This window comes from Castanea sativa, chromosome 5 (assembly GCF_040712315.1).
Source record: "Castanea sativa cultivar Marrone di Chiusa Pesio chromosome 5, ASM4071231v1".
Classification (NCBI taxonomy): domain Eukaryota; kingdom Viridiplantae; phylum Streptophyta; class Magnoliopsida; order Fagales; family Fagaceae; genus Castanea; species Castanea sativa.
In genome coordinates, this window is record NC_134017.1 from 49,941,195 (window position 1) to 49,965,682 (window position 24,488).

At 34.4% G+C, this 24,488-nt stretch overlaps 2 protein-coding genes across 7 annotated transcripts; one reads left to right on the top strand and one right to left on the bottom strand.

The window, feature by feature from the left end:
• Positions 1–955: 955 nt before the first annotated feature.
• LOC142635351 (uncharacterized) lies at positions 956–2,285 on the bottom strand. The gene is made up of 2 exons (XM_075809527.1): positions 2,203–2,285; positions 956–2,141 (listed from the first exon to the last, which is right to left on the bottom strand). Exons 1-2 carry the CDS (start codon positions 2,283–2,285, stop codon positions 956–958), a joined length of 1,269 nt encoding a protein of 422 aa, XP_075665642.1.
• Positions 2,286–8,043: 5,758 nt separating this feature from the next.
• Positions 8,044–23,271, top strand: LOC142633306 (putative LRR receptor-like serine/threonine-protein kinase At1g07650). 6 transcript variants are annotated; one of them, XM_075807520.1, is made up of 24 exons: positions 8,044–8,210; positions 11,314–11,491; positions 12,213–12,284; positions 12,373–12,441; positions 12,519–12,590; positions 12,835–12,906; positions 13,033–13,104; positions 13,243–13,314; positions 13,407–13,478; positions 13,603–13,674; positions 13,767–13,838; positions 14,348–14,416; positions 15,132–15,197; positions 16,464–16,526; positions 16,619–16,654; positions 16,760–16,800; positions 16,978–17,351; positions 17,420–17,615; positions 17,911–18,051; positions 18,908–19,026; positions 19,176–19,386; positions 19,495–19,732; positions 20,779–20,929; positions 22,647–23,271. In XM_075807520.1, the coding sequence occupies exons 1-24, from the start codon at positions 8,108–8,110 to the stop codon at positions 23,019–23,021; spliced, it is 3,006 nt and encodes a 1,001-aa protein (XP_075663635.1). In that variant the 5' UTR covers positions 8,044–8,107; the 3' UTR covers positions 23,022–23,271. The 6 variants fall into 6 exon arrangements, with proteins under 6 accessions (XP_075663635.1, XP_075663634.1, XP_075663632.1 ...); XM_075807519.1 differs by lacking the exons at positions 8,044–8,210; positions 11,314–11,491; positions 12,213–12,284 and having other exon boundaries at positions 12,519–12,906; positions 14,348–14,410; XM_075807517.1 differs by lacking the exons at positions 8,044–8,210; positions 11,314–11,491; positions 12,213–12,284 and having other exon boundaries at positions 12,519–12,906; positions 13,246–13,314.
• Positions 23,272–24,488: the final 1,217 nt, after the last annotated feature.

Sequence of the window (24,488 nt, forward strand, 5' to 3'; positions counted from 1 at the left end):
AACCCAATTGGAAAGGCCCAAAAGGCTAGCCCAATTAGATAATCAGTTAGATACAAAGAGAGAAACATACAAAAATTTCTGTAGAGAATTTAAAAAAAAAACACTATTGCGAAGTGGTGTAAGAAATGTTAGACACTTTGACATTCTCCCTTTGGAATTGATTGAGAGACCACACATTTTGGGCGTTAGTGGAATTAGAGTGAAGATCAAAAGTATTTCCAAGTGCTTCCGATCTTTGTTTTGAAATTCAACACACCAAGGTACGCTCTCTTGTTCTTGAATTCTGAAACTTACATAGTACATGTTATCAATTGTGAATGAAGTAGATCCATTAAATTTCCGATGCGTATGTTTTATATGAGATTCAAACCATGTTTAATCCTATTATCCTACACTTTCCTCCTTTTTTCTGACTAATATGGTGCATAGTCTCAAAGGTTACAAGTACATTATCAGTAATTAACCTCCCATGTACAAAGGCACTTTGGGTATCACTAATAATTGAAGGTAGAATTTTCTTAAGCCTATGTGCCATGGTTTTTTATGCAATTTTGTACACCATATTGCACAAGCTAATAGGCCTATAGTCAATAACCTTCTTTGGATTCTTAACTTTTGGGATTAAGACAATGTGAGTTTTATTGAAATCAGGAGGACAAATACCATGGTTTGGGAATTCCATTACTGTTGCTGTGACCACCTCACCGCATGTCGGCCAGAATTGCTGGAAGAATAGAAGAGGCATACCATCCGGTCCTAGCGCCTTCGCTGGGTACATTTGCTTTAAAGCCACCTTGACCTCTGCTGTGTTGAAATCTCTGGTAAGTACCTGGTTCATAGAAGCAGTCACCTTTGGCTGGACTGTTTGGATCATCTCTGAGAACTCTGTTGGGTGACTCGTAGTAAACAAGTCCTTATAATAATCCATTACCACTTCCTCCACCTTACCCTCATCTTAATGCCACGCCTCATTTGCATCCATGATACCCTCTATGGAATTCTTCTTGTGCCTAGCAGAAGCTTTTGCATGAAAAAAACTTGTGTTTCTATCCCTTGATTGGAGCCAGTTGAGCCTTGACTGTTGCCTCCACATGTCAGCCTCTTTGTCCAGCCAGCAATTTAGTTCAACTCGAGTTCTTTTCAGCTCTTGGTTGATCTTCGAGGATGGAGGTTGGAGTTTAACCCATTCAAACCTTTTTTGCACCTCGGACACCCTCCTTCCAACGTGCGCAAACTCCGTCTTATTCCATGCTTCCAATCTGGCCCAACACTTTTCTAAGCAACTCCCTAGCATGCTACCTGAGCTTGTTAACTTCCCCTCCTCCCATGCCTTCTTTACCACCTCTTCACACCTTTGGTATCTCAACCACATCGCTTCAAATCTGAAAGTTTTCCTGGCCTTTTTATTCCTCTGTTTTTGCACCATTTGAAGGGCCAAAGGCGAGTGGTCTGAAACAGAGGACGTAAGATGAAAAAGTTTGGCCTTAGGGAAGATATTAATCCACCTCGGGGTTGCCATTGCTCTGTCCAACCGCTCCTGAATCTGCATCCCATCCTCACATTGGTAGATCCACGTAAATTTTGGGCCAATGAAGCCCAAATCTCGTAGACCACAGTAGTTAATGGCTTCAATAAAATTCTTCATCTGCTGCCTTGGTCTATCACTGCCCCCCTCCTCTGAAGCGCCCGTAATTTCGTTAAAATCACCAATTGTAAGCCATGGTAGTGTTGAGGTTCCTTTTAGGTGTTTAAGTTTTGCCCAAGATTCCGATCGTTCTGCTGTATCTGGATTGCCATAAAACCTCATGAGATGCCACCACCCTATACCTGCTCCACCATCCACTAAAGCGTCAACATGAGATTGAGAGTAAGTCTGGACCTCCACAGTTACTCCTTCCTTCCAAAGTAGAGCTAGCCCACCACTCTTGCCTTCACTTGGTACAATCAAGCCATGTTTCATATTACATTTATCCTTGATATTGTTCATCCACTCTCTGTTTGACTTCGTCTCCATGAGAAAGACAATAATGAGATCTTCATTATTAATCACCTTTTCCAAGGCTTTAACTGACCAGAGGTTCCCAAGCCCCGACAGTTCCAACTTATAAGACTCATTGTTCTCGGCGGAGCTGCTTAGCAGCCTTCGCCAATCCCAAATGTGTCGCCATAAGAATATTTAAGTTTTTAGTTTCCTCGTCCAACCTCAGCTTCTTTCCCATGCACGTATTCTCAGAAATACCATCACATTTTCTCTTTGGGCCACCTTTTGTCTCTATTAATTCCATCCTATCCTGAATTTTTGGGTCCTTATAAAGCCTAGTCCAACTTCCAAGTTTTGGGCTTTCCTTAGTTTCCCCTTTAGTTTCTCCATTTCCTATAGCCGGCCCATGTTGGTGTTTAACATTAATTTTACCTTTCCCAGTACTACTTTTAGGCCCAAATTTATTTTCTTTTCCTTCCTTAGACTTATCTACCCAGCCCAATTCAAATTTAACTTCCATGGGGAGCATCCTAGAACTTTGAGTTGTCAACTTGTCTTCTTCCTTTTAGAACTTTGAGTTGTCAACTTGTCTTCTTCCTTTTTCTAACTCTGTATGGGAAATCCCAAATCTTTAGTTATGCTTCCGTTATTCCCGAAATGTAGATCCTTACCAATCATAGTCAACGATGACTCTGAATTACAAGCTTTTGAATTCAAAAAAATCGGCTTCGTATTGATTGCCTCATCAATGTCCCTAATCATTGCCTCAAAATCCGGGATTTTGTTTTGTGGGCCAACCATGTCAGTTCCATGCATGTGTCCATCTTCCATCTGATCGCCGTCATTGCTCGCCTCTTCCATTGTCATCAGCTTCTCAGGATTGATATCAAGCTCATCAGTGACACTTGAGTGAGCAACCCTAGCCAAATTGAAGACAACTCTAGTGCTATCCGCTGTACCCGTGGTGAATTCCGATGAGTGCTCAGGCCGTCAAAACCTTCACTTGGACTATCGTTTTCCTTGCCGAATTAAACTGAGGAGCTCTGAGCCACGGACCGTATTGTTGCTCCTCTCTCGAAAGCTCACCTTTGCTACTGAGCCACACAACACACTCTTTATCGTCATGTGAGAGGTGACTGCACCAGTAACAAATATTAGGTAGACGTTCGTACATAAACGACACCCACCCTTCTCTTTCGTGATCCCATGTAATCATTCTTCCCCTGCACAGTGGTTTTGTAACGTCTACTGCTACACGAACCTGCATGAAGTTACCACCTTTCATCTCCGCTTCATCCCTCGGCTTTGTGATGATGCCCAAAGTTTCTCCAAGGCTGACCGCGGTGTCCACCGTCATCAAGGAGAAGGGCATATTATGAATCTGAACCTAGAAATTTGTTTTTATCAAAATTGAGTTCTTGGACCGGAACAGAGCCATCAAACCTTTGCAAAACTACCAAGTGTCTATCAAAGACCCATGGTTCCCCTTGAAGGATCTTCTCTACATCGGTCTCCAACTCAAACGCTATGAAGAGGATCTTCGGGCTAACCTCTAAACTTTTGCTTTGTACGCCATATTGGTCTAAACGTCCTTGCTACAGCCTCTACGTTGATTGATCTCCGGGTGAAAAATTTCGCAACAAGCACATGTTCTAATGTCTTTTTGTCCTTTGACAGATCACACCTTCTTCCCTCCTCTTCGAACAAAGATAACTTCTTCCACCGCAATGCCAAATCTTCCATACCACACCAAGGTTGGTCACCACACTACCCCCACACTATCCACCAGACAAAACAGAGCCCTCCTAATAATATTAATTACTAGAGGGAACGACACGCCCTTCTCACTGAGAAGGGAGAACTATGCTACAGAGAGTGGAGAAGGAACACCAACTCGCCTTGTTGAGAACTTATTGTAGTATATATAGATTAGAAAAACTCTTTTATGAATTTACTAACTGTTTGTTTTTTTCATCATTTTAATTGGTATTCTATCGTTTGCTTACGTTTTTATTTTTATTTTTTATGAATTACCTTTTTTTGTTTACACCTTTTCCCTTCCTAATTCTCTCTTCTTTTCACTTCAGGCCATCGTTTTACAACAAAAAGGAAATTTGATGGAGTCGGTAGATCTAGAATTGTGTTTAGAGTTCAATAAGGAAGAGGTACCTAGAATGATTAAAGTAGCTTTATTATGCACTAATCCATCACCAGCGCTTAGGCCAACTATGACTTCTGTAGTGAGCATGCTTGAAGGAAAAACAGCTGTTGATGAATTGGCTTGGGATCCAAGTATTTATGGTCATGAATGGAGTTTTGGGGCCTTCAGAGACCAATTTGGTAAGAACCCACGACCAAGCTCAATGGAAATTCAGCCTAATTCAGTCATCAAATGCAACATGGAACAACTCTTCTTCTACATCAGCCCAGGATCTCTATTCCATTAATCTTGACTCTAGGTAATATATATAAGCAACCAAGCCTCCAGTTTATGAGACAAGCACTGTGCAAGTTTAATGATAAGAAACTATGAGCTTTGTGGGTTTACTTCCAAGATAATACTTTGAATGGACAAATATTTTATTTAAGATGAAGCTAAAGGTTTTTTCTAAATTTGTTCCCTCTTGATGATTGAAAACTTTACATTAGACAATATGGTCTAAAACTAATTACAATTAGGTTCACTTGGTTGAAGATATTGAAAAGTAGGAGGATAGAAAATGGAGAAGAGATGAAATAGTGGAAAATAGAAGAGATGTTAGTTTTTGTCTTGTGGTGTTTGGTTGAGGGTAGAAAAATGGAGGGATGTAAAACTTTTTTTTTTGGTTGAAAAGAGAAATGAGAGGATGAAAAATATAGTTTGTTTAAATTTACTCTCATGCCCCTATTAAATAAAAAATAAAAAATTAGCAAAAAAATGATAAACCAAAAAAACAAAAAAATTAAAAAAAACAAATGAACATACAAAATTAAAAAATCAGGATAAAAAGTACCAGAAAAAGAAAAAATCCAAAGAAGAAAACTGAAGAAAAAATAATGAAACAAATGGGTATCAGAAAAGGACAAAGAAAAAAGAGAGATAGAGAGAAGAAAGAAGAAAATGACAAAATTCAAACATGTGCTTTTTGGTCTATGCATATAGGAATAATAGTTTCGTGTTTACTTTCCAATTTTCTCTTTGATTTGGAAAAAAAATATGGTGAGTTTGAGGAGAAAAAACTCAAGCTCTACCAGTTTTATCTCCTAAAATTATTCCAATCAAACACCCGAAAAAATCATTTTTTCTACTTTTCTCCTGCCCTTTTCCATTTCCCTAAAATCACCACAACCAAACAGGTCTTTAGTGAGAAGGATAAAGTTTCACAATAACATAGGGATGATTCAATTAATAGTGGTGCTTACAAATAGGGGTGTCCAACTCAACCGGTGGCTCGACCCACCCGGTAAACCCGACCGGACTGGGGCCAACCGCTGGCTGACTCGACTACTCCAGTAGTCAACGGCAAGTCTTTTTCTCTAGAATTCGATCAAGTCAGTTTGGTCTCGGATCTACTCCCCAAAACCCAAAGAAACCCGAACCGACGGAGATACATAGCATTTTTCGGCAAGATTTTTTAGATCCGGCGAGATCTCAACTAGATCTGTGAAATCTCCACCGGATTTGGCGAGATCTCGTCGTTTACGCTCAGATCTAGCTACAATCTAATGGGTTTTGCTCAAATAAGGCTTAGATCCGGTGAAAATATGGTGGGTTTTGCTTAAATCCGGCGAAACTTCGATGAGTTTTGCTCAAATCTGACGATGATTTGGTATTTTTTTGCTCAGATCTTGTGATTTTTGCACAAATCCAGTGACGATTTGATTTTGTTTTTTCTTTTTTTGCTTAGATTTAGTGAGTTTTGCACAAATACGACGAAGATTCAGCGAAAAATACAGATCGTCGCCAAAAGGAACCTTCGGCAGCATCTTCGTCGGCTTCGACCGATCCGACTGCTTATCAAATAAATTCGATTTGTCCAAACCCATTGGTTTTTGTGGTCAGCGGTAGGTTTTCTCGCCGGAAATATGATGTCATCGGGTCGATTACAGGTTAGGCACAAACTCGACACAGACTGACCTGTGGACACTCTTACTTACAAATCCTAAATACACCATAAAACCATATTTCATAATTTACAAATACAGAAACTATGGTTTTATATTCTACTTCCAGCAAAAAGAGAAAACCACGAATCAAAAGAAAATGTCTAATAGTTTGCAATTGTTTTCAGCCTATTATGACAGCCTAGAATAGGATTACAAAAGTGATACAATATTTGACTAGTTATAATTCCTATGACAAGTCTGGTTTGCCATATAGCCGCCATTACGATATAATTCAAGCCAATTCATTGAGGTGGCCATAGAAATTTTTTTGTTGTAAGTATATATATATATATATATTTGCGAGTCAGATGGTCCTATCCTATTACCACCCTAACTTAGCCACCCCTACCGACTCAATTAGAGATTGAGATCTCGTGCAGTTACTCAAAACTTCTAATTCAAGGGCTGATATTAAAATGATTTTTCAACTTTTTAATTTCAGCCATTAGTTCACTATTGAATAAGGCTATTGCATCAGATCTAAATCCACTCAACTACCTATTGTAAAAATTGAAAAAAACTAAAAAAATAAAAAATAAACCCACATAATCGTAATTTAAAGACTTTTACGGATTATATACTTATATGTAAAGATTAAGGTTTTAAAACTCAAATCATTCAAAGAAAAATTGACTAAAATAATGGTTATTTAATAATTATTTAAAATATAAACAAATATATTAAATTAGTAAAAATAGAAAAATTGACTAAAATAATCTAAATAAATACATTTTTAAATGCATTTTTATATCACTACTTTTATTATAATGTTTCAAAATCCAACTTGATAGTAAATAATAATAATAATGATAAATAAAAACCAAAAACGTCAAAACTTAAATAACAATTGTATATCATATATTAATATTCAAGTTGGGAAGGGGCCCAAGACTCAATATATGGTCAGAAACTTTCACCCACATTTTTGTCATTTTTCAAGGCTCTGTCATGTCACACATGCCAAGCTCACCAAACTAAAAAGCGAAGGTAAAGTTTGAAACAAATCATTTACTTAAACTGAAGGCAGGACCGCAGGAGACTATGAAGAACGAAAGAAGAAGCAGGGAAGAAACAAAGAAGAAGAAGAAGCAGAGCAACCTTGTGTCGTCTTCAATGGGTTAGGTGTTTTTTTTTTGAAGAGCTTGGCCTGAGCAGCAAGACACGCTATCTGTTTTCTTGGCACTCTGTTTTCTTTTTCTCTCTCGCAATTTGTTTTTGTATTTTTTATTTTCAAATTCTTTATGGACTGAGATCTATTTTTCGGCCAAATATAGTAAAAAAATGGAGCTGTGCGAACCTCTAAAACCGGCCACGGTTCTCAGAACCGTACGGTTTGACTGCAGTTTAAGCGGTTTTATGCATTTTTCACACAAAGAAGTTCATAGTTCTAAAAGAACCGAAATGATGAAGGGTTCACAGTTAACTAGGTCGGGCCATACGGTCTAATCCGAGTCTGAGAACCTTGGTAAAGATCATCCATCAGTTTGACATAAATTTATTTCGCTTATTTATTTATTTTTAAAAAATTTAGTTAAAGTATACTTAAAATTAAAAAAACGATATTTAAAAAATCAGTATTATATAAACAAATTTTTTTTTTTTTAGAAACATATTAACAAGCAAGTTAAACGTTAAATGAAAAAGCACATGACAAGCCTAAAAAAAGGATTGACAAATGGATGGGACATTAAAAAGCCAACAATAAATTTCGTGACAAGGCTTTTTTATTAAAAGTTAGCTTTTTGTTGGTTTTGTAATATGAAGAAATCTCATTTGTCTTAGAAATGGGACATGATCCTTAACTATTGAAGATTCGAAAGCAAAAACAAAAATTATTGAATGTTAAGGGCCCCACTTTTTAAATTGTAGGGGTCCATTAACATTTAGCAAGACTATCTATATATATATATGGTATATCAGACTTTCTGCACTTTTTGCAAGCAGAGCTCGTGGAAAAGCTAGTCGGCAGAGCAAACAATAATGGCAAGACTTGTTCTTCCTTACATCAGCTTTATGGTGTTCTTGTTATTTACGTGCATGGCAGCACAACCTGGAACAGGCCAGAAAACTGATAATGATGAAGGTCAGGACATTCTTTGCTTTGTTTTCTATCTATATAATATTTCTGTATATTTTTACTTCATATATAGGATCAAATCTGTTATTTCAAATTGGACATCTATACATTCAGCTGTGTTCAACAAAAATCGTCAACATTAGGAGCTAGGTGTAGGCGAAAACAGTATATTGTTGATATCCAATATATTGCTCGCATTGATTATTGTTATTTGATTACTTTATCAGTTTAAGTTCTATATAGATGTATCATGTGTGTCCGTGTGTGTTTGTTTCTTTAAAAATAAAATAAAATAAAATAAAATCTATAAGGGAGCTTAAAAAACCTCTAATAATTTTCTGTCGCATCAATTTTTTTTTTTTGAGAAAAGTTAAACAGCGCACAATTTTAATCTAAAACAAATATATATATATATATATATATATATATATATATATATATATATATATATATATATATATATTAAAAACCTTACAAACCCAACGAAATTTGGTTGGCCAGGGAATTGGTCATGGATATGAGAAAGACAGCTATATGGGAAAAAATATATATAAATGAAATATATGGACCTTTGTCTATTTCAAACATGATATATCATCCTCAGCCACATGTTTCCTTCTGGGATTAAGACTCCAGAGATGCAATCATTTTTCAATGATTGAGAGTATCAGGGTTTAATTTTAATTTTTAATTTTTCAACTTTTCTCACCCAAGGTTAAGATTGAAAATTAAAATTTTTAATTCTCAATCTCACTCTCTTTTGCACTAGCTTAACTATAGAACGTGTTATTAAAATAAAGAAAGCTTAACTATAGAACGGGAACGGGATTCAAATCTTTCCTTCATTACCAACTTCGGTATGGACGGTGATTGATTTGTCTTCATACATGCTGCATGTGTGATTTTACTTTTGCATGTTTTTCAAATCTTTTGGGGATAAGAGTATTCACATTTGGGATGTTAAAAAAATTAGAATTTAGGATGTATTTAATATTTGAGAAAAAGTTAGTTTATTTTATTTTTAGCTTATTTTTCTCTTAAAGTGGGTTCTGTTGCACTATTAAGTGGGCCATATTGCTCCAAAAGTTAAATTTTAGCCTTTTTTTTTCCTACATACTCTCAGCAAAAAATTTTCAATTTTAGCAAAATAAGCGTTTCCTAAAAGGACCCTCTATTAGCACCTCAAAATGCTACTTTATTTATTTTAACACATCACTTAACAGTACACCCTACATCTCATCTTCTTTTAACATACAAGTATACAACCCAATAAAAATTCATTTTCCTATAATCCATGATACCACCAAAATCATTGACAACCTATAGCAACCATTGAAACCACCATGATCACCCACTAGTTCACATCACCTATTCGCCGTCGAAACCCAAAACCACCATGATCCACCAACACCCAATCAAAAGCTTATTGTAATTAACCCAACCAAAAACGCACTAGTAGATCACCCATAGCTGACAACAACACTATTAGCACCCAACCAAAATTCACCATGATCAACCTAACCAAAAACCCAAACCAAACTCAATCAACCATAGTGATCAAAAACCCAGATCAACACTGCATCATACTCTATCCTAATCTAAGTGTATATATGTGTGGAGCTCTCTTCTAGAGATTTGAACCTTTGCTCCTCACACCCTACAAGTGCTTATAATTGTAGAGTGACCATCGCGCCAAGAAAATAATATTCCAAAATTGAAACTTCTTTTTATAAAACTAACTTTTAACTCTCCTATTGTAATCAAGGAAAATATTCTTATATGTAACCTTGAAATCATAACATATTATCACAATATTTTCTAACTAATGTGTTGAATTTTATAATTCTCTAACAATGTTATATACTTTTTAAAGTCTTTTGCAATCAACCCATATTTTGATACATCAAAATGAAATCTAAGAGAGAAAGAATAAATATTGGTACTTTTAAGCTAATCAAAAAAATATAAAATAAAAACTCGTGCATCATTTTTAGAAAGTCAAGGCCTACATAGAATATTTTAAAATTTTCAAATATATGATCACATTGTAGATATATACTTCTATGTTAATTTATTTTTAATTTTACTTTTTAAGTATTCAGGTAATTTGTGTGAATATTATATATATATATATATGAATCTTTGAAGTTTGAACTTCATAAGAGAATGAATTTATATTGATTATTTACATTTTTTTACTTGTTAGAAATATCTATTTATAGTGAGCTTAAATTATGAATGAATAGCTTAAGCATATACTAACTCTAAACTAGGCATGAAAAAATCAACTGAAACCAAGCATGGGAAAACAAATTATAGGTTACATTTATCTTATATTTACTATTTTAATATTTTTTCCATTTAATAAATTAAGTCATTTTTTTCTTATACTAATGATAAAATTTAGATTTAATTTTGTCCTCAATATTATGTTTTAATCTTGCTTCCCTAAATAGCTAAATTAAAAACTCCAAAAGGTATTAAGTGAGATTCAAGCCTCTCAACTTATCATGTTAAAATGAAGGCATTAACAACCTCAGTGCCACCTCATTAGCCCAACTATATTAGTACTTTACATAGATAGATTGGGTACCCATAGTCAATTGGCCCAATGAAAGATCCCAATTGCTTATTCAATTTCTCATAGCTCAAAATAAAATGTGGGAGAAGAAAAGACCTTGAGAAAACTTTGAAGATTTTATCTTAATTCTTTGAATTTGCTTGAGGCGGCTCATTTCTTATTCATTAATGAGGCATTACAATTTGATTTTTTTCCATTTCTTAAAATTTTTAATGCGCATCTCAAAGTACAAGTTTTATGGTGATAAGTATTTATGGTTCTAATTTGATTCCACAAGTTAAATTACTTTTTTGTCCACCCATAACAACTAATAGTAACCTAACATTTAAGATTTATTGCGAAAATGTTGTGGATATAACATTTTTAAGTTAAACTTTAATTAAGATTTTCATGATCATTATATTACATTATTTGAATTTATTACTTGTTAGTTAAGGAATTTGAATGCTATTGACTATGTTAAATCTAAAGCCAACAAAAAAGGTAAAAGGTTAAAAGGAAATTGATTAAGTTTGATTCATCCTGCAGTGAAAGCCCTTGGTGAAATAGCTGAACAATTGGGAAAGAAAGACTGGAATACCAGAGTGGACCCATGCAAAGATAACCCAATTTGGTTAACGCCAAAATTGGATTCGAAGCCACTATACAACAATTCTCTCATTTGCAATTGCTCCTACCCTGATAGTGTATGCCACGTCGTTGCATTGTAAGTAAAAGTTAAACTTTTATTTTGCTAATCAACCAAAAGAACAAACTGCATAGTGTGAAAATTTCCTCCTTGTTAGATGGAAGAAGTGGCAGCTGGTTTAGCTTAGTAGGGTTTACCCTAGCTTCTTTCTTTTATATATATATATATATATATATATATATATATATATATATATATATATTTACGCATTAAACTTAGATGGATACTTGAGTATTCAGTTGGCTTACCTACTAAGACTTATTTAATTGAATTACCCATTTGAATCTTGTCAATTTAACCCAAATATTTAATTAGGTTGGGTAAAGATTTATTCAAATTAAGTAAGTTATGAGTGAGTTAATAGGTTTAGGTAAAAATTGCCAGCTCTACAATATACGGGTCATATTGTATTGCTTGAGAAATTATACAGTATATGTAGAATTTGTTTTATTCAATTGAAATTAAAGTCAGGATCTCCAAATCTAGACTTATTTTCATTGCCTTCGAAGCGTGTCTAGAAGTTTGTAAATTTTGGGAAAATGACCCCTTTATTTCAATTTAATCTTGATTCTCTCAAATTTTTAGTTGGTTGTACAGCACATAATATTTATTTAATTTTTTTAAAATGAGAAGGAAATAGCGCATTAATAAGAGATCTTATCCCAAAATTTTATTAATACTTTCTCTCTTTTTCTCTCCCTCTTTATTCTAAACAATTCAAAATATCCTTGTCACACAGGATTTTTAAAGGGCAGGATCTCGGCGGTGTGCTTCCACGATCTCTGGTGAAGCTACACTACCTGACGTACCTGTAAGAAGAGTACCCATTATTTGTTTTACTAATTACCACTTCCATAATTGATTAACCACATAATTGCACAATTTCCTCTTCATTGTAGTGATCTCGCTTGGAACTTCTTGAGTGGTAACATACCCCAAGAATGGGCTTCTACAAAGTTGGAATTTTTGTAAGTGATTCCTCTGTTCATGTCCAAGATTAGCCATTAAAGGCTCATTCTTATTTAATTAAATGAATTTGCTACAGGTACCTCGCTGTGAACAATTTATCAGGACCAATTCCAAGCTTCTTGGGAGACATTACAACACTTAGAATTTTGTATGCTCTTATTTTATCATTCTTTCTCACCAAACAAATATAGGAAAATGCTTGAGTTACTATCAGTTCAACAACATAATGCTTACAAACTGATTTGGCAATAAAAGTGATCAGTGAACTTCAATCACCTATGCAGAAAAATTTGTAGTATTTCTATCATCACTTGTTAAATAGACAATAAATTATGTCATACTTCCATTTGTTCTAACTGGCTTTAACATTTAAGAATATATTATACATTTTGGAATATAGAGAACAATCTGTTTTCAGGAATGGTTCCCCCTGAGCTTGGAAAGTTGGTTAACATGGAGAATCTGTGAGTTTCTTTGTGTTTTTTCCCTTAATTTTTCAAATAAATTTTGATTTGTCATTCTAAATTGTCATTGATTTGCTTAATCCTGAACCCATGAAGTGACCTCAACTTTAATTTTGGTGATTGTAGCATTCTTAGTGCTAACAATCTCTCAGGAGAGTTGCCAGTTGCGCTAACTAATTTGACCAAATTAAAAGAACTGTAAGTGATTGAAACCTTTTCCGTGGCTACTAGTACTTCAAGATTTTCCTTGAAAAAAATCTTAGTCATTTTGGTGACTGTAGCATACTTCTTGTTTGTATTTTGTTCAATAATGTTTCTGTTTTGGGATACATTCAGTAGAATTAGCAGTAGCAACTTCACTGGAAGAATGCCTGACTTTTTCCAAAGTTGGAAACAACTTGAGAAATTGTATGTGCTTTTTGTTACATCCTTATCTAAATCTCTTTAAAGTGAAAAGTTTCAGGTGTGATCTAAATCCATTTGAATTGTGTTGTTAACAGAGAGATCCAAGCTAGTGGTTTTGAGGGGCCAATTCCTTCTAACATTTCTATCTTGAGTAACTTAACTGAGCTGTGAGTTCTGCCTTTCAAGATAACAATTCTTAACTTAATCTCTAGGATATGCTCATGTGATGTTTTAATTAATGAAATTTAATGCTGAAGAGCTAACAGTTATTGATGGTGCAACTCTATGTAGAAGGATCAGTGACTTAGTTGGAGGGGGTTCAAAATTTCCAAACCTAGGAAGCAGCACACGCATGAAAAGATTGTAAGTCATTCTTTTGTTGAACATTGCTATAGATTGGAATGAAAACAAAATTTACCACAGTTTTGCTCACCAGAAGTTTATTTACATTGCAGAATGTTGAAGAGCTGTAATATCTCTGGACCAATTCCTAAATCTATATTGAACCTGATCCAACTTCAAACCTTGTATATTGCTACTTTCATTTCTCCTTGTACCTCTTATTTTTAGCCTTTCTTAATGGAAAATGAGGTAGTGCAGCCCACAGATGATTGGACATTTGAACAGAACATGGTCAATTATCACATTTATTAATTATAGATATGTAAATATGAAAGTCTGAATCTTTTGGTAATATAACAGGTTATTTATATTTACAAATTTACGGGCTTAAAATTTGGTTAATGTTTTATTTTCTAGAACTTAGAGCAAGAAGTAATTTAAATACAAATTTTGGCATTAGTTTTTTAAAAAGTAGAATAGAAACTTTAGCTAAAATGGGAACTATTTGACAGAGATGTGGTATCAGAGCACACAATTATCTCAACTGATTAATGAGTTTCTCTATCATTTAGTTGTTACAATATATTGTGTTTTTTATTTTGACTTGCATCCTTTTTAGTAGTTGACATTTTTTTCTCATAATTTTTTCCATTTTCAGTTCGGATCTGTAGTTAAAAACCTTCTTTTCTTGCAGAGATCTCAGCTTCAACAGATTGGATGGAATTGTTCCAGATTTTGGTGGTTTATCGGAATTGAAGTATTTGTAATCTTCACAAAAAACCCCTTAACTTAGTTCAATTGTAGTGTAAATTCAAATAAACAATTAGGCAGCTAAAGCACACAACTATATTTAACCAAGTTTGGCCTATTGGCCGACATCCATGGGTGAGTCTGCAAGGAGCTTCACTTTGTATACACCCAAAATTAGAATCCTACCCATTTGCTTTGTCTTTTAGAATAAGTTAAAACTTAAGTACAGTTCTTTAGGTGGAGTATATTAGGGTAAACCGTAAAACACATAGTTACATCGTTTGAATTTAAGTGTCCATAGAAAAGATGACATTGTTTGTGATTTATTGGTTAATTCAACTATCTGTTTGAATTTAATTGGAGAACGTAATATGTTGCTCCTAAGGAATTCCACCTAAGTTTTTCCCTTTAGAATAACCCTAAAATGACCTTAAATAACTAGGTCTTAACTAGAGAAAATAGAGTAGGACCCTTTAACATGGTGTCTGATTGGCATCCTTTTATTTTGGCAAGAATAATTTATTAAATCCAGTTTTTTTCTCACCTTTTGCCAAATAAACAAATAAAATAGCTTCAAAAAAAAAAAATTGAAAAAAAAAAATATATATATATATTTCTTTTGTCACCTTTCAGCAAATCAGCTACCAGAAAATACCGGATGCCAAACTCACCTATGGTCATGCTATTAAGTGTTTAACCAGTGATATTTTTGTTTGTGTACTAAATAGGTTTCTGACAAGTAACTTGCTCACTGGGCCCATTCCAGAAGGGATCAAGGGCAAAGATAATACTCAGTAAGGGTTTACATCTTAAATTCTTCTTCAATTTTGTATTGACTTGTGAGTATAAAGAAACAAATTTTTGAAGTTACTACAATAATATTATGAGTAATGATAGTTACACTCTCCTTATTACTCACTCAAAGTACACACACTGCGACATGATTGAAATCGTGTTTTTAAAACATGATTTTGCAATTTTAACTAAAATTGTGTTTTAATAAACACAATTCCAAAAGGCAGTGTGTGTGGAGTGTGCAATAGGAAGAGTGTGATAACATTTTTTGGGATGTTATATACTTCACTTTGGATAGTGCTTCATTTCATGGTCTCTTTTGGGGTTAGTTATAGTGAAAAGACCTTGACAGCTACATCCTTCTATGTGACTTGTGTTTATAGCGAATCCAATATATGGTTTATGTAATAGAGAACTCTAGTATTAATACTTGCTCCACAAATATAGAAACCTACAATAGGTTTGGATCTCTTGGGCCACAATATCTTTGACACCACCTAAAACTTATGGCGGAACCTTGAGTTCCTAAGGACTTGAATGTCATGAGAAATCTAGAAATGCACAAGACAAATGACGCTGATAGTGAATGGCCACTATTGATGATGATGGCTGACACCAATTGCCAAAACCAATAGATGGAAGTATTGTGTGTGGATAGCGTTGATTGCGCCTGAATGACTTGGTGGTTCTAGTGGACTTAAATTGTGTGTACGGACGTTACCTCTTGTCAGTTACAATTTCTATCCACACTTTGAATTACCTACCAGATTCGAATCCAAGGGGATTTCTGGGCTTTGTTGCCCTTGCATGTCTGGTTCTCTACCTCCTGCTTGTAGGTGATTGTGTTGTCAGGGCTTGATGGTTGAGGAATAGATTCATGATGGCTTGCCAAATATTGGGTACCATCTTAATGTGTATTGGGTACACGGCCTTAATGTGCTTTGGCCTGACAGCTTATGTCCACAGCAGAAAACCTTTGGTGGCTACTTCTTTTTTATATGACATGTGTTCAAAATGAAATTAATGTATGGTTTATAGAATTGAGAACTCTAACCTAACCCTAAACTAACTAGAAGTTAATATGCTTGATCTACAAGTATATGAGCCTACAATAGGCTTTGGCATCTTGAAACATAATTTCTAACACTTTCCATCTTGAATAGTTTAAAATGTTGACAATTTTAACAAAATACTCTTTAAAATGTACTCCTGTTCTTGTTTGGAATTATAGTGAGTACAATATAATAATTATGCTTTTTGTGTAGCCAAATAGATCTTTCTTACAATAATTTTTTAGAGAGTTCTGCACCATCATGTCGAGGCAATCTGTAAGTTCTTTACCTACTGGAGCTTTACACACTTTGCTCTCTTCTTAACCTTTCCAGTTTTCTAAAACTAACTGATTTTTCCATTGCATCAGAAATTTGTTCAAAAGCTTTTCTGGAAGGGACAACTTGTAAGCTTCAAACTTGTAAACTTTTTAGAAGAACAGATGCTCTTAATGTTGTCCTTTTCACTTTTATCTTGGATAACTGACACTTTATCTGCTTCACTGATTAAGAAATCTTAGTGAGTGCCTGAAGGACTCTCCATGTTCAAAAGGTAATTATATATCTATTGAAATCAAAGTATAAGTTATATGCTTCAGTTACCTAGTTGGGCCTGCTTCAGTTATTTTTTCGTCTTGTACAAGACAACTACATAAATTAATTAGAAATACAATGGAGAATTCATTGCTTTTTTATTATGTCTGCTTGATTTGGTGCTGCTTCTATATAGATTTCTATAAAGTACATATAAATTGTGGTGGGAAAGCAAGTATCGTTGGAAACATAAAGTATGAAGCGGATGAAGATCCAGCTGGAGGAGCAAGTTTTTTTCGGAAGGAGAATTGGGGATTCAGTAGCTCCGGAAGATTTTGGGATATAAACACTACTGGAAATGACTATGTAGCAAATAATGTATCCATACTCAAAATGAATGAGTCTGAACTATACACAAGTGCACGCCTGTCTCCTCTTTCAACTACATACTATGCCCGCTGCCTAGCAAATGGGCCTTATAAACTGAAACTTCACTTTGCGGAGATAGTAATCAGAGACAATAGATCTTTTGGCAGTCTTGGAAGGCGGATATTTGATATTTATGTGCAGGTATTCTGTCAAATTTATTTCTATCTGTATATTATAGTAGAGGTGTTAATTGAGTTAATTTGCTGCAGGAAAAACTGGTGTTGAAAGATTTTGATATTGAAAATGCTGCACCAGGGGTTGATAAAGCAGTTGTTAGGGAATATAAAGCAAATGTAACAAATAAAGTTTTGATGATTCGCTTTTTTTGGGCTGGGAAAGGAACAACAGCTACCCCAAAGAGAGGAACATATGGTCCCCTCATATCAGCTATCTCTGTGGAAGCTGGTAATTGTATTGGAGATTGAGAATCTTCTTGTTGTTCAATTTCTTCCATACAAAGATTAGATTGATGAACTGTGGAATCATAGGAATTTAGTGGATCTAGAACTGCATATGCATCTGCATTTAGATGAAAGACTCAAAACCATGTTAAAGTACATTTAGATGGAAGACTACAAAAAACTTTATTTGTCTTTTAACCATCTGTTGCTATCTTGCTTTGGATTTTCTGTATGGTGTTAGTTGTATTTCAGAATGCAGTCTTAAAATTACTGTCCTTAGTTATTTTTATTTTCTATAGATTTCAATCCCCCTGATGATGGCAAGATGAAGATATCCATTGTAGTCGGAGCTGTAGTTGCGGTGCTACTCCTCATTTTTATGATTTTGGGCATTCTTTGGTGGAAAGGTTGTTTGGGAGGGAGAAAATCAAGGGAAAATGGTAATCTGTGCAAATCTTATGTGGAAATTATAGACAGTATTCACTATCTCCTACTATGGCAGGAAGTTGGAACAATGTGTAGAAAATAAAAAAAATTATTTTTCTTTGTCTTTCCCTAGATGATCAACATTCCAAAGCACACTTTAAAAAGAAACAATAGGATTTCTGGGTCAGAGCATATGATCTTTTCTTTTGGATGATGCACGATTTGGGTCATTTAGTTCCAATTTCGATGATAATGAGCCCATGGAATCATGCCAAAAAAAAAAAGCCTTTATCATTGCTTTTTAAAAAAAAAAAAAAAATCTGCATAAAGTAATTTTTCAAATGAATAATGTGTTTTTGGCTTAAGTTCTCTGTAGTCGAGTGATGTCTGAAGATTTTCATAAATTAAGTTTTTGATAGAGAGAATATTATTTTGAAAGATTTCACTCTCAACTTGTCCTCAAAGTCACATGAAATTTGGTTTGTTTGTTTAATATTCTTATTTCAGTTGCAAAATGATCTTGTGACAAGTGTCAAGCCATCTCATTCTATGATAAATGAATGGAATATTTCACCTTTCCATTTAGTTTTTTGATTCCCAATAAAGTACTTGTAATTGAGAAAGAGGAAAATGACAAAATCTAAAAACTTAGGGTTTCCTGTACTTGTTCATACTTCATATATTTCTCCTTCCCCCCCCCCCCTCTCACAGCTTTTGCTACAACAAAGTGCCATCCAAAAGACTTTTATTTTCTTATCCTCTTCAAGATTCATCTAACTAGTCCAGAGGCATGCATCTGTTTTTTGGTTAAACATTGGTCTTGTTATACTATAAGATGCATTCTGACATCTTAGTTGATGCCTTTGACAGAGTTAAAAGGATTAGACCTGCAAACTGGTTTTTTTACATATAGACAAATAAAAGCTGCCACTAATAACTTCAATGCTGCAAACAAGTTGGGGGAGGGTGGTTTTGGATCAGTTTACAAGGTACCTAACAACTCTTTTTCTATTCTAGAATGATTTTTCTTTTCATCCTTTTATTCTTATTCTTATTCTCCTTATTGATCCTTGAAATTTGAAGAGTTACACAATAAAATACATGCCTGAAAATATATATTTTTCTATTCTTGATGCAGGGTATACTATCTGATGGTATAGTAATTGCGGTTAAGCAACTTTCATCAAAATCAAGGCAAGGAAGCCGTGAATTTGTGAATGAAATAGGCATGATATCTGGTTTACAACATCCAAATCTTGTTAGACTGTATGGATGTTGTATTGAAGGAAAACAATTATTGTTGGTATATGAGTACATGGAAAACAATAGCCTTGCACGTGCTTTGTTTGGTAAGCTAATGTTTTATACCTTACCATGCATTTTATGTTGATAATAGAAGAATGAGGACAAACACTAATCATAAATTTCATTGATTGGGTTATGGACATCAATTTCAGATCCTGTAGATAGCCAGTTAAAATTGGACTGGCCTGCAAGACAGAAAATATGTGTTGGTATAGCAAAAGGCCTGGCTTTCTTGCACGAGGAATCAACGCTGAAAATTGTTCATAGAGACATCAAATCTACTAACGTGTTGCTTGACAGAGACCTTAACCCTAAGATCTCTGACTTTGGTTTGGCCAAGCTCGATGAAGAGGAGAACACGCACATTAGCACCAGAATTGCTGGAACAATGTGAGCTAACTTTCTTACTTTTGCCCCCTCTGTACTTCTTTTGGAGTTTTTTTTTTCCTTCTCTTCTATTTCATTACAGATCTTGATTATGAGGTATTGTGAATTCATGCTGATCTTATACGTCGGTAATTTGAGTTGTGACCTAAAAGCACACCAGAATATGTCTGGAATGAAATCTCTGCACTAAGACAAGTGTAGAAAATACTGTCAGAAGAGTATTGGCCAAAGTACTTGACTGGATCTTATATCTATTTGGCATCAACATGTAATAAGGTCCATGCTTTTTAAACTGAATTCCGATGCTACACCCATTTTGAGAGAAGGGACTAGAATGGCAATCCACCTCACCACAACAATATTCCACACCAATTTACACCAATCCACGTCACCACTTGTAACTCTTATGGCGTCCCAAGTAGAATGGCAAGAAAACCAGCACTTGTTGTAAGAGTCCACCTCACCTTATCTTCATCATGCAACTGATCCAGCAAGCATTCTAACTAGACAACACTAATAGCTTCACTTCTAGGTGGTTTCCATTGCCATTCACCATTCAAAGTAACACTAGACGCTCTTGAAACTGCCTTCAGCACCAATCATGATCAATCAAGTCCAACAAAATCAATTATCATTATAGGTCAAATTCTATGGCCAAACCATAATGTCCCCACCTTCTCACATAAACAGGGAGATATAGCAGACTAGTTGTATGGAATGATTCTCTCCCCTGAACAACACCCCCCCCCCCCCAAGAAAAAATCTTTTAGTGCAACTACTCATTAAATTTGATCAACTTTGAAACTTTTAGAAAACATAATATCTCTATTTTAATTTACTTATTACTCTTGCTTTAGTTGTTTTATTATTGCTTCTTGCTCAATGAAGCTAAACTCACTTCTGGTGACCTTATTAATTGCAAGTTGCATACATAACAATTGATTGGTAATCTGATGGTTGGTAATTGACTGAAGTTGGCCTTTTTGGATTTAAAAGTTTATAAGATCATATTAGTGAACCAAATATCATGATAAATTTATGTGCTGCAGAGGCTATATGGCACCAGAATATGCATTATGGGGTCATCTAACCTACAAAGCGGATGTTTATAGTTTTGGAGTTGTTGCATTGGAAATTATTGCTGGGAAGAACAACATGAAATATCGACCAAATCAGAACTTTGTATGCCTTTTAGATTGGGTAAGATACATCATTCTCGTGTTGTTTTGAAACGTACAGCTAAAAGAATATAATGAACAAAAGTTTTTTTTTTTTTTGGGGTAGAAATATGAACCCAAGTTTCTTCTTTTGGAACTACTCTATTTGACTAGGTCAACCTGCTTTATGTTTCATTGGGTTTAAGTTGGAAAATAAGCATCATTTAGTTGAAAATATACATGTGAGAGAGTTAGGCAAATTATGTAGGCTTTTTATTTTTGGTTGTATCTTCAAGGTTCAAGTTGCATAAGGGGTTGTAAACGAGTCGAGCCGAGCCAAGTATTAAAATTTCAAGGCTTGTTCATTTAATTTTATTTTGAACACGAGCTGAGCTCAAGCTCATCACCAACCAAGATTAATGTTCAAGCTTAGTTCATTTTCTTATCAAACAAGCACGAGCTTGTTCACAAGATACTTGATCAACTTATTATTTTCCCATATATAATAAAATCATGACTAAATTTTTTACCCCTTCACAAATCTATGAATTTTTTTACTACTAATGCGCTCTATATTATCAATAACATATAATAACTAATTTGATATTATATGAACCTATTTACAAACCTACATAATCCATTCTATATAAATATAATTTTAGACAAGTATACATACAAAACTATAACATTAGATATTGTCAAATCAAACTTTCATGTTCACAAGCTTATTCACCAACACATTATTATGTTTTAGTTCGTCTAGTTTAATATTATCTTGGGTAAGGCTGCCCCGTATTCTCCATAATGTTTTTTCTTAGTTTTGGTTAATAACATTTCATTTAGCAAAAAAAAAAAACCTTTTCCCAAGCTAAGCTTGAGTTGTTCATAAACAGTTTTTGTTCACTTACAAGTATAACTAAATTTTATTTGTTGGAATTAACGTGATGTGCTGATGAGTGATGTTGTCTTAACATCATATAATTCAATAACACTATCCACAGGTTCTAATTATCGGAAGGAAAAAAAATGTACGTGAGTTCTTTCCATGAAAAACTTGGATTTGATCTCCAAACTTCTACTTTTTTATGAACAAACACAGACACACACCAAAAAAAAAACTCATTAGATATCTTTAAAATACCGGAAAATTAAATTATATTTGGCTAATAAATGAAAAGGATGAATTTACAAAACAAATGTTGATATTAATTGCTTTTATATTTTAATGAAAATATCATTCTTTTTTAGTTATTAACTGTTAATTTTTATCATCGTGCACTCTTGGTGTAGTGATTACTCTATAAGCATAAATATTTGTGGGGTGTAGGGGGCGAAGAATGGGGTTCAAGTCTCCAGGAGGGAGCTTTACTCATATATACACTTAGATTAGGTTAGAGTATAAATTCTATCTTGTAAAAAAAAAAAATGTTAATTTTCTTTTCTTATTTTAATTAGTCATGTTTATTTCATGCACTATTACACAAATAGTGCATCCACTCACAAAAAACAGGGGAAAACGTGACTTGAAGTCTCGATTTCGAAGTTTGAAATTGTGACTTCAACTTCCAAATTGTGACTTCAAGTAATGTTTTCCCTTATGTGAGCATTTGTACTATGTGTGTGATAGTATTTTCCCATTTAATTAACATGGTAGCCTATTGTTTGCCAACTTGGGGAACATCATTGATAGAAAAACGCATAATTGAATTGTTTGTTTTTTCTTTTAATAACTTACAAACTCTTTTCATTTGTCATTTTAGGCCATCGTGTTACAACAGAGAGGGGATTTGATGGAATTGGTGGATCCAGAATTGGGGTTTGATTTCAGCAAGGAAGAGGCACTTAGAATGATTAAAGTATCTTTATTATGCACTAATCCATCACCAGTGCTTAGGCCTGTCATGACTGCAGTGGTGAACATGCTTGAAGGCCGGATAGTCATTGATGAATTGACAAGAGGTCCAAGTGTTTATGGCGAAGAATGGGGATTTGAAGCCTTAAGAGATCAACATGGTGAGAGCTCACGACCAAACTCAATGGAAAGTCAAAGCCTTGTTCAATCATCAAATGCAACATGGATTGGTTCTTCTTCTACATCTGCCCACAATATCTATTCCACCAATCAAAATGAATGAGGAGTGTGGATGGCAATAAATGTGGGATTTTAAGTAAAATTAGTTAACATAGGCATGTAATAACTCACAAACATGGTTAATAGTGTTTTGCTCACCGTTAAATCTAACGATAATCTACGGTTTAAAAAAATGTATACCTTGAACTTATCTCATATATATAAAAGCAACTAAGCCTCCAGCTTATGTGACAAGCATTGTGCTTGTGTAATGATAAGAAACTATGAGCTTTGTGGTTTTAATTCCAAGATAATACTTTGAATGGGATTTGGTTGGGAGAGAGACATTGCCAACTTGTGAAGCTAAACGGTATTTTCCAAAATTATTCCTTCTTGATGATTATAAACTTTACATTAGACAGTGTCACAGTATAGTGATTTAAAAAAGTAAAGAAAAAGAGTGATTTAAAAAAAATAGTCTCAATTTATAACTTAAGAACTAGTTTAATTTAAATGCTTCAAAAAAATAATTTAATTTTAGACAGAATCTTCGACATATCCTCATCAAATTCATGGACATAATTTTGACCAAACTACTCTTAAAAAAACTTCAAATAGAGGGAGAAAAAAAAAAAAAAACATTTTGATTTTCGCCACAGAAAATACATTGTAACGGCAAACAACTCCATACCATCTCTGTCCAGATTTTGATCTAAAGCTTGAAAGAATTCCATGAAGTCCTGCTCAGTGCTCCACGCGATGTTTTTTTTCTACAGCTTTCTCATGCTCATTAACTACGTACACATTATATGCAGCTATATATGCAAGTCCAAAGGCAATGTATCACTGCTTATTAGCTAGTACCTGATGCTGATGACCACCCACCTTGGACTCTCCTTTCTGTAGGTTGTAGTAGCTGCATCTACTTTTAACAGTATATTCACCAGAGAGCCATTTGGCATTGATATAATTAAGCCAAGGATGGTCGAGGAAGGCTCAAAATCTGATAAACTAGGGGGTACCAAACAATACACAGATCGAAGCCTTGGATTGGTTGGTTCATTCCACATTCTCCCTGCCCCTGGTGCAATTTAAGACAGCCATATGCCATTTTAGGCATATTATCGGTACAATCTGTAAATTTATACCAAAATTGCCTCCAGGCCGGCCCAAGGCCTAGGCCTAAGGCCCCAGCTCCATTATAAAAAGGCCCAAATATTTTTAATGATAACTGACTTCTTTTTAAAAAGAACATAAAAAAATAAAAAAATTGGTGTGCTATTTTCCCACCACTGCTTGGAAATATAATATTACAAATATATATTTTGAATCGTCAAATGTTAATTACATTTTCCTAACTAACAGATTGAGGCTTTAAACATTAGGCACATAATCTCTGTCATGACCACACACCAAATAATGTCTACTTCTCTTAGTGGAGGTTAAGCATAATTTTGAGTTGTTAGACTCAAGAGCGTTAGAGATGTTTAATCAAATCTGGCCAAATGGGTTATATATATATATATATATA

Coding starts and splice junctions, on each gene's coding strand:
- LOC142635351 (XM_075809527.1), bottom strand. CDS start 2,285: ATGGAATTAATAGAGACAAAAGGTGGCCCAAAGAGAAAATGTGATGGT. Junction 2,142..2,202: donor TGCATGGGAAAGAAGCTGAG/GTTGGACGAGGA, acceptor GGATTGGCGAAG/GCTGCTAAGCAGCTCCGCCG.
- LOC142633306 (XM_075807520.1), top strand. CDS start 8,108: ATGGCAAGACTTGTTCTTCCTTACATCAGCTTTATGGTGTTCTTGTTA. Junction 13,839..14,347: donor CTGATCCAACTTCAAACCTT/GTATATTGCTAC, acceptor CTTTTCTTGCAG/AGATCTCAGCTTCAACAGAT. Junction 20,930..22,646: donor TTGTATGCCTTTTAGATTGG/GTAAGATACATC, acceptor TTGTCATTTTAG/GCCATCGTGTTACAACAGAG.